We start from the raw sequence: 16609 nt of genomic DNA on the forward strand, positions 1-16609 counted from the left end.
TTCAATTAAATTCTGGAAAAGTTGGTGTGTTCTAAAACTTTTGACGAGTAGTGTAAATATTATGTATAATCTCAACCCAGTCCTCAATCTTAGCTTCCTCCTTTTTCATCCACTTACTGGAAATTGCTTTTTTGCTTGCAATCAACATAATTTTATACATGTGTTTGTCTCCTAATCTCGTAAAATCTATGTCTGATATTGCTATTTTTTTATTCAGCAGCAACTGTAACAAAAGCAATTTGCTCCCCGAGATCAATAAAGTATTTCTGATTGAACTGTTGCCCTCAGGCAGAAGGTACAGGTCACTCAACACAAGGACTAACAGACTCAAACACAGCTTTTATCCAACTGCAATAACCATCAATACTGAAAAACCCCCCGATAATATTGGCACTGCATTCACATTGATGGCTCAACACACTTGAGATATGTTCTGTACTGTTGTTGTCTCGACTGTGTGTTTATGCTGTTTGTTTGTTGTTGTTTTTTTTCCTGTGCGACTATGCATGTATGTCTGGGTGTGTTTATGTGTTTGTCTAAACCAAGGTTATAATAGTTTTGGATTTTTCATTAGTTTTAGTTTTAATTTCGTTGTGAATTTTTGTTTTCAAATTCAGTTAGTTTTAGTTAGTTTTTAGAGTGAGTTTTCTAGTTTTAGTTTAGTTTTTATTTTTTTTAAATGCTTAGTTTTAGTTTAGTTTTTATTAGTTTGAGTGTTAGTTTTAGTTTTTTTTTGTAATAGGCTATATGTTGGGTGCCAGATTCAAAGAGGTCATATTAAATTTTGCCTTTATTTCCTTTGGTTTATTCATCTCAGCCCCAATAAGGTTATTAACTATTGCAGTTCTGGGTGTTTTGAATTTTGGTTCTAGTGTAACATCCCAGTCTCAGTAAACATATTTACCATGTGTTGCATGTTCAGATAGAAACACTGAATTATGAATGAAAAAAGTTGACAAAAACTAAAACTAAGGACATTTTCACTATAATTTTAGTTAGTTTTAGTTAGTTTTGTAACAACAAAATACAGTTTCAGTTAGTTATCGTTTTTTTAAAAACTCGTTTTTATTTTTATTTCAGTTAACGAAAATGTTTTTTCAATTCTAGTTTTCTTAATTTCGTTAGTTTTCGTTAACTATAATAACCTTGGTCTAAACTGGGTATTTTGAATTGTACATATTTTTTTCTTTTTATATTTATATTTTTAGAGACTCTTAAATGTTGCACTTACTGGAGAGCACTTTGAATTTTAGTTGTAGCCTACATGTGACAATGACAAATAAAGACCTATTCTATTCTATTCTATTCTATTCTGATAAGTGGTTTTATTTGAGAAGGCTTTTATTTTGTAACCCTTACCGGACGTAGTCTATCTAATTCCGGCCACCATGACACCGCTCCACTGACTTTCTCTCTCCTCGCTTCTTCTTCTTCTTCACCCTCAGCACCTCTCCGGTCGACGGGCTCTCTCTGCCCTTCCAGCTTCCGCACTTATTGTCACAGCTCTCCCGATGGATCTAATCATATTACCGGTTTTATTCTGCCTACATGTAGCCGCTGTTAACTGTAACCGGCCGTTAGCGGACGTTGTCGTCGATCGGTTAGAGATACCGAGAGTTTGTCCTCGAGAAGTGCAAACAGAAGATTTTATCCGTTATCATTTTAACGGTACCTTCTATGCGGACGGGAAAAAGTTTGACTCCAGGTGACGTTGCAGCGAAATACATAAATTAATTTGACTTAAATCCACAGCTTGAACTAACTGTTTGTCTTATCACTCTATTGGAATGTTAGCGTTTATGTTATAAAGTCAACAAGGAGCCACTGTAACATAATACCTGACGCGCAACCGCAAAAATACCATGTTTGCTTGCATACAGCATGTAATAGCTTTTGCAGAAATTACGTTTCCAGTGGTTAACATAGTGCAGACTTCAGGGATAGCAACGTCATTTAATATCATGGAGAATAAACAAAGAAAGTATAAGAATCCTTAACTATTTTTTGATGGATTCACCTATAATTTACTGCAGACGTGTCGTGGGCACATCACGTCTAAGCATCAATTTATTTATTTTTCTATAAAAATAGATACAGTGCGACAGTGATTTCAATAAATAATTGTAGTTGGACAAAAAGTTGAGTTTTGTATGGTTAGGGCGGTGGATAAAAAACTTCAGGTTTTCAAAATAAAGTGTGTGCAATACTGCTGATGTGCATGGGTGCTAACTTTATAGCACCAGTAAACACTCCTGGCACCATAACATCATATTTTGCCTCCTACTCTTCAGCTGATGCCATTAAAGCACATTCACATACACTGCAGAGACATAAACTTGGACAAATGTTTATGTCTAAAACTGTGAAATTGTCTATTTTTTCCATGAATGTCTCCAGAGTTACCAGAATGCAAAACTGTAGTAAACTGAGCAATGCAACACACATTTATTTGTATGCAAAAGTCTAAAGCTTTAATTATCTTTGTTGGTTTCTCTTGATTATACACTCATCCATCCCTCCTTTTCTTCTACAGTCATGACCGAGGCAAAGCCTTCATCAGCCAGGTGGGCCTGGGCAGACTGATCACAGGGATGGACCGTGGTCTCCAGGGCATGTGTGTCAATGAACGCAGGAGGATCACAATCCCACCACACCTGGCCTATGGAAGCATCGGCACAGGTGCAGATAAACATGATGAGTAACAACCTTTAACTTTATTGTGTATATCAGGGATTCCCAAAGTGTGGTGCGTGGACCCCTGGGGGTGCATGAGCTGCTGCTAGGGGGTGCGCAAGATGAAAAATGTAATGGCGGTCTGATAATGACACAATTCATTTTTTTGCCCCCCACACAATAAAGACGTGTATTATTAATTAATAAATACAGGCTATTCAATTTTGTGTAATTTTTTGTTCATTTTTGCATCAATTTTTTGGTTGTTTGGTAATTTTTACATGTATTTTTGGTCAATTTGTGTCTATTTTGATAATTTTGTGTCATCTTTGGTCATTTTTGTATCTATTTTTGGTTGTTTTTGATCTTATAATGAAGCGTAGAAGAAGTTATCTTCTTGTTCTAGTATAATTTTTGTTCAACGCAGCTCAAAATGTTATAACATTTTCCCAACTGATCTGCTTTCTGCCTCTGATCCTGAGCCTGTCATCGTCCTCCACCTTTAATATGGCTATAAAAAATCTTATTGCATTTTCTTTTTGAAGGTGTGGGGGATTGGGGGTGCGTCAACCCGGTTGGGACATAGAAGGGGGTGCACGGCTAAAAAAGTTTGGGAACCGCTGGTGTATATCATCTGTACTGATTTATGTAAATCTGTGTTGTGTGTCCGATAGGTGGTATAATCCCTCCTGATGCAATGTTGGTGTATGATGTTCTCCTGCTGGACATCTGGCACACAGAGGACAAGGTCGACATCCGCAGACTTGACAAACCTGCAGGCTGCAACCGCACCACTGTGGCGTCAGATTTTATCCGGTACCACTATAACGGCACCCTGCTGTCTGGTAAAGCCTTCGACTCCAGGTGAGGGTTTAACATTAAATGCATAATGTGTAATTTTCTACGGCATGGAGGTCTCCCAATCAAAACCATAACATGAGACGGAATTGGCTATGTTGTGATGTTGCACGGGATCATTGGAGTTGTTGTCTTTACCACCATTACAGTCATTGCATATAGCTTGACTCAATTAGGTTTCTTTTAGTGTTCAGGTTTTTTTACTGGAAGCCAAATTATCAGCAGAAGTATTCTTTTCTCCAAAATGAATGTACCTGGTGATTAAGACCAGTGAAAACACTGAATAAAGCAGTCTCCAATTAAAAACCTGTGTTTTTCACCAACATGTTGAGCTGCTGCTAAAGTTTGCTCAGCTTGTTTCTCTGATATCTTAATATCCAGACCTTCAGGAGGTTTTTACGAAAGGGCTGAATTATCCGCATAAGCCCTCCTCTCCAAGACAAACAGACCTGGAAATTAAAACACTGGAAATAAACACTAAGTAAAACAGTTTTATGGTAAAATATTTATCTGGGTTTGAAAGTTGTTGGAAATGCAAGAAAATATATGACAGGTCTGGTTGCTTTTGGACATAATGCAAGTTTGCAAAAGTTGTATAATGTGTTGTATAAGTACCTCTTGTCTGTTTCTGTGATGCTCAAGAACTTTGTGTTTGATTTAGTTATTCGAGGAATGCAACCTATGACACCTACTTGGGACAGGGCGACCTCATCAAAGGCATGGACGAGGGTCTTCTGGGCATGTGTGTCGGGGAGAGAAGGGTCATCATCGTCCCACCATTCCTGGCGTATGGAGAGGCTGGCCATGGTCCTGACTAATAATATTTAAGATAACTGTATCTAGAATATGATCATTTAACACACCAAAATAGAACGTGTTAAAGAACTGAATTGGTTTGAAAGTTTTACAAACTTGCTCACCCACAATTATTATATATCTAGTACACTTATATCAACCATAAACAACAGTGGTTTGACAAAAAAACTTGCTGGAACATTTGACCAGCTCTTCCACATCGATCCTTCGGGGTCGTTTCACTCAGTTAGTTCCTGAGCAAAAAAAGACAGCAGCCTCTGTCTCTGCAAGTCACTGCAGGTGGAAAGTTCCATACTGCACTAATATAAACAAATCATTGTCTGCTTGGAAGGTGGAAAACTGATCTCAAAAGTTAGAATATGCATTGAAAAATGGTTTCACATTTAGATGTATAATGTATTTAACTGGTATGGACCGGAAACTGTGATTAAAAAAACTATTTCTCCGAACAGGAACTGAGGTCCCTCCTCAGTCCACGCTGGTGTTCGAGGTGCTGCTGGTTGACATGTTCAACCCTAAGGATGATTTGATTGTAGAGGTGAAGGAGGTTCCTGCAGGCTGCAACCGCAGGACTGTGACTGGAGATTACATCCGCTACCACTACAACGGCACCTTCCAGGACGGCACAGCCTTCGACTCAAGGTAAACGTGAGGTTCTACAATTCTACAATGTCATTTAGCAGACGCTTTTATCCAAAGCGACGTACAAATGAGAGTTAATGCAACACAAGCAAGGATGAAGTCAAGAAACAGCAAGAGTGCTGTGGGTTAAGTTTGAGTCCATTAGGACACAAGTGCTGTTAGGTCTGGTTTGAGATGCAGAGCCCTTTAGCGGCGGAGGAGCCAGACGTCTTTCACTCGAAGAGTGAAGTGGGCGGGAGGGTTTGTGGACCTGAACAAAGGAGTTCAGATAAGCAGGGCCTGTGCCCGTCGCCATTTGGTAAGCAAGAAACAAGGCTTTGAATTTGATGCGGGCTGTGACCGGGAGCCAGTGCAGAGAGGTGAGGAGCAGAGTGACATGACCAAAAGAGCAGCCGCATTCTAGAACATCTGCAGAGGCTTGGTGGTGCAGCAGGAAGACCTGTCAGTAGAGAGTTGCAGTAGTCTAAACGAGATAACACAAGGGCCTGAACCAGGAGTTGTGTCCGTTGCTCGGTCAGGTAGGGTCTGATTTTCCTGATTTTGTACAGGGCAAGGTTATAATAGTTTTGGATTTTTCATTAGTTTTAGTTTTAATTTCGTTGTGAATTTTTGTTTTCAAATTCAGTTAGTTTTAGTTAGTTTTTAGAGTGAGTTTTCTAGTTTTAGTTTAGTTTTTATTTTTTTAAAACGCTTAGTTTTAGTTTAGTTTTTATTAGTTTTAGTTTTTTTGTAATGGGCTATATGTTGGGTGCGAGATTCAAAGTGGTCATAATAAATGTTTCCTTTATTTCCTTTGGTTTATCATCTCAGCCCCAATAAGGTTATTAACTGTTTTGAATTTTGGTTCTAGTGTAAACATCCCAGTCTCAGTAAACATATTCACCATGTGTTGCATGTTCAAATAGAAACACTGAATTATGAATGAAAAAAGTTGACAAAAACGAAAACTAAGGACATTTTCACTATAATTTTAGTTAGTTTTAGTTAGTTTTGTAACCACACAATACAGTTTCAGTTAGTTATCGTTTTTTTAAAAACTCTAGTTTTTATTTTTATTTCAGTTAACGAAAATGTTTTTTCAATTCTAGTTTTCGTTATTTCGTTAGTTTTCGTTAACTATAATAACCTTGGTACAGGGCGAATCAACAGGATTGGCATTTGAGGACACATGAACTTGGAAGCTCAGTTGGTTATTAATCATGACATCCAAGTTTAGTGCAGAGCTTGTGGGCACAAGTTGCATGGATCCAAGCTGAAGATTGATAGGCTGATATAAGGTGGGACGGTGTGGGATTATGAGGAGCTCTGCATTTGAGAGGATGAGCTGAAGGTGATGTTCTGTCATCCATGTGGAGATGTCCACAAGGCAAGCAGAGATATAGGCCGAGACTGTGGGGTCATTTGGTGGGAAAGAAAGGAACAGCTGGGTATCATCGGCGTAACAATGGTATAAGAAGCCATGATTGTGCGGTGGTGTAAATTGAGAAGAGAAGTCAAAAGTCAAAGTCAAAAGTCACTTTATTGAAGGGGGCCTAGCACTGATCCTTGAGGCACCCCAGTGGAAAGGTTTTGTAGTTTGGACACTTCTCCCTTCTAAGATACTTTAAAAATCTCCCTAAATGAATCAAGTTTGCAGTGAAGCATTTGCGAGTCAAGATCAGATCTAGTGTATTGCCCGCTTTATGAGTAGGAGGGGTGGCAACCTGTTTGAACCTGTCAAAGGATGACAGAAGAGACAGGAAGTCAGAAGCTTGGGCCCTCTCAGTGTGGATATTCATGTCTACCATGACAATCAGTGGTGTTTCCTCGTCAGGGAGGGCCGAGAGTAGCATGTCAAGCTCTACAACAAATTCTCCAGTTGGCACCCTGGCGGTCGGTATAAGATGACCACAATGAGTTTAGCTTGAGACAGCTTGGTGAATTTCCTGCTTTTGCAAATGAGGGCACCAGTGCCGCCTCTGTGTCCAACAGATCTTGGCGTCTGGGAGAAGTTGGATTGAGTCAGCAGAGAGTGCTGCTGGTGTAGTAGTGCTTTCTGGGCGGATCCAGGTTTTAGTCAGAGCAAGCACTTGTAAGTTTGATAGATTAATCCGTGCTTGGATGAATTCAGTCGAGTTAGCCAATTGGTGACTAGCAAGCGCGTCGTCACTTCCTTGCTAACGCAATATCTACAATTTGCCGTTATGGCCACAAAACAGCATGAAACCTAGTCAAACTCGAACGAAAATACCAAAACCATTTCTGACCTGTCTCTGTCTCTAACATACAACACAGTGCTTGTTCTAAGAAAAGATTCCTCCATTCTCAGAGTTTAACACTTCCTTCAACAGTTACCAGCGAAACAGCACCTATAACACTTATATCGGCAAGGGATATGTGATCCGAGGGATGGACAAAGCCTTGCAGGGGCTGTGCATGGGAGAGAAGAGAAAGATCCTCATCCCTCCTCACATGGCTTACGGCGAAGACGGAGTCAGTGAGTTTGACACGTGCATTTAAGGAAGATTTGAAAGACACATGGATACACTAACCAACCACTTTAGTCTTGCTTATTTTTCTAACTCTGTTTATTTTTTCCTCCCGCTGCAGGAGACCTCATTCCCAGCTCTGCTGTGCTGGTCTTTGATATTCACGTCATCGACTTTCACAACCCCAAAGACTCAGTTGAAATTAAAGTTACCCACAAGCCTCAGGAATGCAAAGTAACCAGTGAAGCTGACGATTTGATTCAGTACCGTTATAACTGCTCCTTGATGGACGGCACCCTGCTGTACTCCTCGTGAGCGCCTTCTGCTACACTGCATCCTCCTCCTCCTGGTTCATGCATGTAATCATTGCTGGCTCCTTGTCTGACAGATTTCAATGGGCCTAGAACTGCAGATATCATGCCATTTTATGCCTGCAAGGCTTGATGTTTTGACATATGGAAAAGTTGTCTAAAATCTCCACTTTTAAAGAGTGGTAACAGGTTATGTGTCCTCTTCCAGGGACCAGTACGACTCACCTTCCATCACGACTCTCGGGGCGAACACAGTGATCCCGGGTCTGGAGGAAGGTTTGATTGGCATGTGTTTGGGTGAGAAGAGGGAGGTGGTCGTTCCACCGCACTTGGGACATGGTGAAAATGGAGGTCAGTCATTGGAACTGCTCAAGGTTATTATAGTTAACGAAAACTAACGAAATAACGAAAACTAGCTGAAAAAACATTTTCGTTAACTGAAACAAAAATAAAAACTAGAGTTTTTAAAAAAATGATAACTAACAAACTGTATTGCGTGGTTACAAAACTAACTAAAACTAACTAAAATAATAGTGGAAATGTCCTTAGTTTTCGTTTTTGTCAACTTTTTTCATTTAGAATTCAGTGTTTCTATTTGAACATGCAACATAAGGAAATAAAGGCAAAATGTATTATGACCACTTTGAATCTGGCACCCAACACATAGCCCATTACAAAAAAACTAAAACAAACACTGAAACTAATAAAAACTAAACTAAAACTAAGCATTTTCAAAAACTAAAAACTAAACTAAAACTAGAAAACTCACTCTAAAAACTAACTAAAACTAACTGAATTAGAAGACAAAAATTCACAACAAAATTAAAACTAAAACTAATGAAAAATCCAGAACTATTATAACCTTGGAACTGCTCAGATCTAACCCACTCCGAATCCACTTTCTTTTAAACACAAAATTGTATTTTCTCTGCTCTGTTTTGGTGTCTCCAGCTGGAGAAGTCCCCAGGAGTGCAGTGCTCTTCTTCGAGCTGGAGTTAGTGAGGCTGCAGAAGGGTGTGCCTGAAGGCTACATGTTTGTGTGGCTGGGAGACGGTCCAGATCCACTCTTTCCTGCTATGGACCTCAACGGTGACAAAGAGGTTCCACTAGAGGAGGTGAGCAGACAAATTGGGTCCAGTCCGATTAAACAAAATTTCAGCACTGATGGCTATGCCATTGTTTCCTGAAATCACCCCATGCAGCAGCAAAATTTGACTCACTGCAATAATTACATGTTTTTGCCTCCAGGAGGCTTGTTCACGTATTGCAGGCGGGAAGAAATTCTTTGCAACCTGTCACAAATTTCACAGACTCTTTGCTGATTGACTGCAGGTATTTTCTGAATGAAATTTGCCAAAAAGATAAACTATTTGCTGCAGATTTTGTGCAGTGACTTCACTATGACAGTTTTAGACATTTTTCAACATAGTATGGCATTTACATTTTTCTTTTGATCAACCATGATCAATGTGCTATTCTGAAGTGTTTTTAGGCATTTTTGGACAAACTTCACTGACCGTTTTTTTGTCATTTTTCGACATGCGCTTTTTTATGGCTTTTTTTTTTAAATTACATTTTTGGATATACTATACTATTACCATGATCAACGTGTTGTTCTCAAGCGTTTTGGGGTATTTTTGGACAGAGTTCACTATGATCGTTGTTTGTCATTTTTCAACATACTTTTTTTCAACATACTATTCATCATACAATTTTTGGACATACTATACTATTTCTATGATCAGTGTACTGTTCTAAAGCATGTTTAGTAGTTGAGTAAAAAGTACTATATTTGCCTCAAATTGTAGTGGAGTAGAATTTAAAAGTTACATAAAATGGAAATACTCAAGTAAAGTACAAGTACCTGCCATATTTGTTGTGTACTGAATCTGAATCTGAATCCTACAAACTAGATTTTCTGTGGAGGACACATTGGTTGCAACTACAAACTTGTTTCTCCGTTATCTCTGACTCCAGCTGTGAGCATAGTATGTTGATATCGTGACAAACTTACAACCCTGTCTCCCGTTTTCTCCAGTTTTCAGACTTCATCATGCTTCAGGTTAAAGAGGACAAAGGTCGTCTCCGGCCGGGGATCGATGCCAACAGCATCATTGAGGACATGTTCAATAACCAGGACCAAAATAAAGACGGCAAGATTGTAGAAGACGAACTGAGGCTTCAGGGGGGGGACGAGTCTGAACAAGTGAGGAAAGACGAGCTGTAAAAGGGACAGTATTTTATTTTTGGGAAGCACCGGGCATTCAGTTGCTGAGGTTATATTGTCATCTCAGAAACTGCTGTGTAACTATTTGTGAAAATGTGAGATTGAAACATTGTCGAGCTTTGATTTTATGGCAGTAAGACAGTTTTCTTTGCCAAATTCTTGTTGAAATATGTTGTGCACCAGAAACCGATGTTTGAAACGTGTCAAAGCGAGAAAAAATGTTCTGTGTTGAAATTGTGTTCTGTTGAAGAAAAAAAGCCATATTTGACTCAAATATTTACATTGAACTACCGAAAAAGGCATTTGGGCTGGGCCCTCCCTCCAGAAAATGACTTTACAAAATGAATGCATTAATCGATGCAGTGCCTTATGAAAACATGAACCCATTGGTTGTACAGTATGTTTGGCAGTGGCTAGTTTGTACAATAAAAAAAAAATCTATTTTAGAAAATAATATAACAAAGTGTGTTGTGGAACTACGTAAGCCCTGAAAGGCAAGGTGAATTTTAATTTTTTTTCGGGCATTGTTAGCCAAAAAAGTTTTGGCGTACCTATAACTTTGTTTTTGTTGAGATAACACTTTGGTTTTGGTCGGAAAAACTTTGAGGCTTAATTCACTAACTCCATAAAACACTTACTTTTCATAAGGCATGCACACCATCCAGCACATACACAATGAACATTGATATTCGCTGAAAACTATTTGAATATTATTGGAAAATCAAATCTTGTAGCACACTTTAAAAGTCCGAAAGATAGGTAGGCTAAATAGACTTACAGATGAGATGAGTCAGGCGTGGAAATCCAGAGCAAATTGGCGGCAATCTCAGTGTCTGAGCATGGAGGCAAACCAGGAAGTGCCTTAAGCCTGCATTCTACCGAAAATTCCAGTAGGGGGTGCTAAGTTTGGCTGCAAAAAAAAAATCTGTCCATTCATTTCAGTGCCAAATGAGAAAACTTGATTTATTACCTCAGAATTTTTTTCTAGGACACTATGAACAGAACAGATAGAACACTATGGTCTCAATCGCTAGTAAAAAACAATAAACAATAATTTTTTTTCATTATTTTCTTAAAAAAAAATTTGTTTGTTTTTTAATTTTTAATATTAAATATTTTAATATATTTTTTCGATTCTGCGCATGCGCGGCTTTCCCGGCGCTCTGCGCATGCGCAAACTTTTTAACTTAAAAAAAAAAATTAATGTAAAAAAAAAGTTAAAAAAACAAGTAAAGAAGTAAAAAAGACAGTGGTGGACGAAGTGTTCAGATCCTTTACTTCAGTAAAAGTACTAATAACACACTGTGAAATGACTCCACTCCGCTCATTTTAACTACCTAATAAACTTTTCAGTGGTTTAATTTATAAAAATGGGTAATCATTTTAAATGTATCATGTTTGTAATTTTAAATCTTGACCTGAAAAGTAACTAAAGCTGTCAGCTAAATGTAGAGGAATAAAAAGTACAACATATGTCTCAAAATGTAGTGGAGTAGAAGTATAAAGTTACATAAAAGTACCTCAAAATTGTACTTTAAGTCCAGTACTTGAGTAAATGTACGTAGTTACTTTCCACCATTGCTACCTGCCTCTTCTAACTTATACATATCAGTTAAGAGTCCTCCTTCAGACACTGTATGAGGATTAAAGGGATAGTTTGTGCATTATTATACAAAACTTGGTACAATTATTGTCAATGTCCTCCTGAGGATAACCCTTGAAGTTTTTATTGATCTGCCCCTAGGTGGCACTGTGGTGGCAGTCTAATTTCATATTTGGTACCGTGGCCACACTATAACACTTAAGGCAATGAAATTCATAGGGGTGGTATAGACTGGCCCCTGTAACGCACACACCCCGACGGCAGCATGCCCCGACACGCGTGTACTGCGAGGGCCCGTTAGGTACTGCGCGCAGTCCTAGTTAGTAATGTGTTTAGAAAAAAGACCACATTACCATTCTAAAGCATTTTTAGGCATACCATAGTATGTCATTTTTGTCACAAAAGGCCAAATCTTAAAATGCCTAAACTGGTCTAATATTTATAGTCTGTATAGTCCCTTTCATTACCATATTTTACTATGACTTTCTTTTACGCCATACTACACTATAACCTGTATTTTATGGCATACTATAATGTGACATTTTGCAATTGATAATAATGAGACATTGCGATCAGAAAGACATGTTAACACATTTTATTTCAGACAAGATGGAACATATAAAGAGGTAATGACAATGAAGATGTAGAAAAATTGCTGACAGATTGTGGAACACAGTGCAGATTGTCCACAATTTACAACAGAACTGTTTATTCTTGAAAAATGTTATTGAGCTCCAGTTATTAAGTTTGATGAACCTTGTTTGTTCCATTACAGAAACAGTATTTTGACTCCACAGTTAAAATGACTTAAGTTAAAAGCATGTCAAATACTAACAACATTGTAAAAACCCTGTTATTTTGTATTTCTTTTAAATTCTGTGACACTTCTGAGGTAGCATTTAGTTTTTGCAATTAATGTGACCTCTTCCATACTTAACAAAATGGAGCTATGTATTTTTAATTCTATTTACCAATTTATTTTACTCTTAAAAGTCAGGTGTAGTTATCATAAATTAGCACTTGATAGCACTGTGATGTTACACGAGAAAAACAACAGTGTTTGAACACAGTAACATTTGTTAAACATTTTTTTAAAACATTAGATTTCTGGTTAGAATTAGCTGTAAATTAGCTTTATTGTAAGAGGCTGGAAATCAGTTTCGCATCAGGTGCAAGGTCACGTGCTGCCATTTATATTGTGCGTTTTCCTTTCCCTTTATCATTACATCCTATATGAAGACTTAAACCGTCTTATTTCTTCCCAAAACCAACAAATAAACACCCATAACCACACATACCTTTTACATGCTGCACAAGAGGTTAGACGGTGCAAATATGGCTTCCTTCACATACAGTATAAACATGAATGGAAGGCCAAGGGACAATACAAAAAAAATACAAAAGGGGACGTGGTGTGCATGAGCTGCGGCTGTCAACTGGACCTGTGAAAAGTTTTGTAAAATAACAAATGATCATGAAACATTGTTGGTTGGCTGTCAGTAGGCCTTCAAATGGCACTGTGTGAGCAGGGGCCTCCTCAGCTGATGGCACCGGAGAGTTCAATACCAAACGGCCAGGGGTGTCGATTCTCAGCTCACTTATTGCCAGTAAGGTAGAGCATTATAGCATTAGGAACTTCCAAGGTCTCATCTTTTACCAACACAATGTCATACGAGTCCAAGTAAGACTGCTTCCTCTCCTCAACCTGGACAACGAAAACAAAAACAAATGACAAGTGTAGTAAAATGTCAGAATATGACTATTTAACATGGTAAAAATTGTGAGAGTACTATTCTTGAAAAGGGTGAATTGTGAATATACACTACTGGTTTTAGAACACACCAACTTTTCCAGAATTGAATTGAAAATTATGCAGTTTAATGTCTTAGTGTACTCTGAAATTAATGCACATTTGCAACATTTAATATTCTTTATTGAGCATGATAGTGTTTTGAAAGTAAAAAAATAGATTCAAAATCACCATATTTTGGGATTTCCAAAATGACCTCCCCAAAAAAAAAGTAACACCCCCCCCTTGTCGATTTTGGTCAAAATTGGTGAAATCTTAAAATGCCTAAAAATGCTAAAAATGGGTCAATTGCAGTCTGTTGATACATATTAGAGCATAATATGGCCATATTAGAGCATAATATGGCCAGAAATGACAGAAAAACACCATATTTTGGGATTTCCAAAATGACCTCCCCAAAAAAAAAGTAACACCCCCCCCTTGTCGATTTTGGTCAAAATTGGTGAAATCTTAAAATGCCTAAAAATGCTAAAAATGGGTCAATTGCAGTCTGTTGATACATATTAGATCATAATATGGCCATATTAGAGCATAATATGGCCAGAAATGACAGAAAAACACCATATTTTGGGATTTCCAAAATGACCTCCCCAAACAAAAAGTAACACCCCCCCCTTGTCGATTTTGGTCAAAATTGGTGAAATCTTAAAATGCCTAAAAATGCTAAAAATGGGTCAATTGCAGTCTGTTGATACATATTAGATCATAATATGGCCATATTAGAGCATAATATGGCCAGAAATGACAGAAAAACACCATATTTTGGGATTTCCAAAATGACCTCCCCAAAAAAAAAGTAACACCCCCCCCTTGTCGATTTTGGTCAAAATTGGTGAAATCTTAAAATGCCTAAAAATGCTAAAAATGGGTCAATTGCAGTCTGTTGATACATATTAGAGCATAATATGGCCAGAAATGACAGAAAAACACCATATTTTGGGATTTCCAAAATGACCTCCCCAAAAAAAAAGTAACACCCCCCCCTTGTCGATTTTGGTCAAAATTGGTGAAATCTTAAAATGCCTAAAAATGCTAAAAATGGGTCAATTGCAGTCTGTTGATACATATTAGAGCATAATATGGCCAGAAATGACAGAAAAACACCATATTTTGGGATTTCCAAAATGACCTCCCCAAAAAAAAAGTAACACCCCCCCCTTGTCGATTTTGGTCAAAATTGGTGAAATCTTAAAATGCCTAAAAATGCTAAAAATGGGTCAATTGCAGTCTGTTGATACATATTAGAGCATAATATGGCCAGAAATGACAGAAAAACACCATATTTTGGGATTTCCAAAATGACCTCCCCAAAAAAAAAGTAACACCCCCCCCTTGTCGATTTTGGTCAAAATTGGTGAAATCTTAAAATGCCTAAAAATGCTAAAAATGGGTCAATTGCAGTCTGTTGATACATATTAGAGCATAATATGGCCAGAAATGACAGAAAAACACCATATTTTGGGATTTCCAAAATGACCTCCCCAAAAAAAAAGTAACACCCCCCCCTTGTCGATTTTGGTCAAAATTGGTGAAATCTTAAAATGCCTAAAAATGCTAAAAATGGGTCAATTGCAGTCTGTTGATACATATTAGAGCATAATATGGCCAGAAATGACAGAAAAACACCATATTTTGGGATTTCCAAAATGACCTCCCCAAAAAAAAAGTAACACCCCCCCCTTGTCGATTTTGGTCAAAATTGGTGAAATCTTAAAATGCCTAAAAATGCTAAAAATGGGTCAATTGCAGTCTGTTGATACATATTAGAGCATAATATGGCCAGAAATGACAGAAAAACACCATATTTTGGGATTTCCAAAATGACCTCCCCAAAAAAAAAGTAACACCCCCCCCTTGTCGATTTTGGTCAAAATTGGTGAAATCTTAAAATGCCTAAAAATGCTAAAAATGGGTCAATTGCAGTCTGTTGATACATATTAGAGCATAATATGGCCAGAAATGACAGAAAAACACCATATTTTGGGATTTCCAAAATGACCTCCCCAAAAAAAAAGTAACACCCCCCCCTTGTCGATTTTGGTCAAAATTGGTGAAATCTTAAAATGCCTAAAAATGCTAAAAATGGGTCAATTGCAGTCTGTTGATACATATTAGAGCATAATATGGCCAGAAATGACAGAAAAACACCATATTTTGGGATTTCCAAAATGACCTCCCCAAAAAAAAAGTAACACCCCCCCCTTGTCGATTTTGGTCAAAATTGGTGAAATCTTAAAATGCCTAAAAATGCTAAAAATGGGTCAATTGCAGTCTGTTGATACATATTAGAGCATAATATGGCCAGAAATGACAGAAAAACACCATATTTTGGGATTTCCAAAATGACCTCCCCAAAAAAAAAGTAACACCCCCCCCTTGTCGATTTTGGTCAAAATTGGTGAAATCTTAAAATGCCTAAAAATGCTAAAAATGGGTCAATTGCAGTCTGTTGATACATATTAGAGCATAATATGGCCAGAAATGACAGAAAAACACCATATTTTGGGATTTCCAAAATGACCTCCCCAAAAAAAAAGTAACACCCCCCCCTTGTCGATTTTGGTCAAAATTGGTGAAATCTTAAAATGCCTAAAAATGCTAAAAATGGGTCAATTGCAGTCTGTTGATACATATTAGAGCATAATATGGCCAGAAATGACAGAAAAACACCATATTTTGGGATTTCCAAAATGACCTCCCCAAAAAAAAAGTAACACCCCCCCCCTTTTCGATTTTGGTCAAAATTGGTGAAATCTTAAAATGCCTAAAAATGCTAAAAATGGGTCAATTGCAGTCTGTTGATACATATTAGAGCATAATATGGCCAGAAATGACAGAAAAACACCATATTTTGGGATTTCCAAAATGACCTCCCCAAAAAAAAAAGTAACACCCCCCCCCTTTTCGATTTTGGTCAAAATTGGTGAAATCTTAAAATGCCTAAAAATGCTAAAAATGGGTCAATTGCACTAAAAATGCTAAAAATGGGTCAATTGCAGTCTGTTGATACATATTAGAGCATATATGGCCAGAAATGACAGAAAAACACCATATTTTGGGATTTCCAAAATGACCTCCCCAAAAAAAAAGTAACACCCCCGCCCTTGTCGATTTTGGTCAAAATTGTGTGAAATCTTAAAATGCCTAAAAATGCTAAAAATGGGGTCAATTGCAGTCTGGTTGATACATATTAAGAGCATA

The 16609-nt window shown here is 37.7% G+C and overlaps 1 protein-coding gene across 2 annotated transcripts in view; it reads left to right on the forward strand.

The window, feature by feature from the left end:
- The first annotated feature begins 1424 nt into the window (after window positions 1-1424).
- fkbp10a (FKBP prolyl isomerase 10a) overlaps window positions 1425-16609 on the forward strand; it is a 22713-nt gene continuing 7528 nt past the window's right edge. The window contains exons 1-10 of one of the 2 annotated variants that reach the window (XM_059347237.1): window positions 1425-1705; window positions 2534-2679; window positions 3348-3537; window positions 4193-4338; window positions 4800-4989; window positions 7320-7465; window positions 7579-7768; window positions 7977-8119; window positions 8720-8883; window positions 9807-10418. In XM_059347237.1, coding sequence (XP_059203220.1) covers window positions 1512-1705; window positions 2534-2679; window positions 3348-3537; window positions 4193-4338; window positions 4800-4989; window positions 7320-7465; window positions 7579-7768; window positions 7977-8119; window positions 8720-8883; window positions 9807-9995 — 1698 coding nt within the window. In that variant the 5' untranslated portion in view covers window positions 1425-1511 and the 3' untranslated portion in view covers window positions 9996-10418. Of the gene's footprint in view, window positions 1706-2533; window positions 2680-3347; window positions 3538-4192; window positions 4339-4799; window positions 4990-7319; window positions 7466-7578; window positions 7769-7976; window positions 8120-8719; window positions 8884-9806; window positions 10419-16609 lie in introns of those variants that run through there. The other variant, XM_059347238.1, reaches the window with a different exon arrangement.

This window comes from Centropristis striata, chromosome 13, assembly GCF_030273125.1.
Source record: "Centropristis striata isolate RG_2023a ecotype Rhode Island chromosome 13, C.striata_1.0, whole genome shotgun sequence".
In the NCBI taxonomy this organism is placed as follows: domain Eukaryota; kingdom Metazoa; phylum Chordata; class Actinopteri; order Perciformes; family Serranidae; genus Centropristis; species Centropristis striata.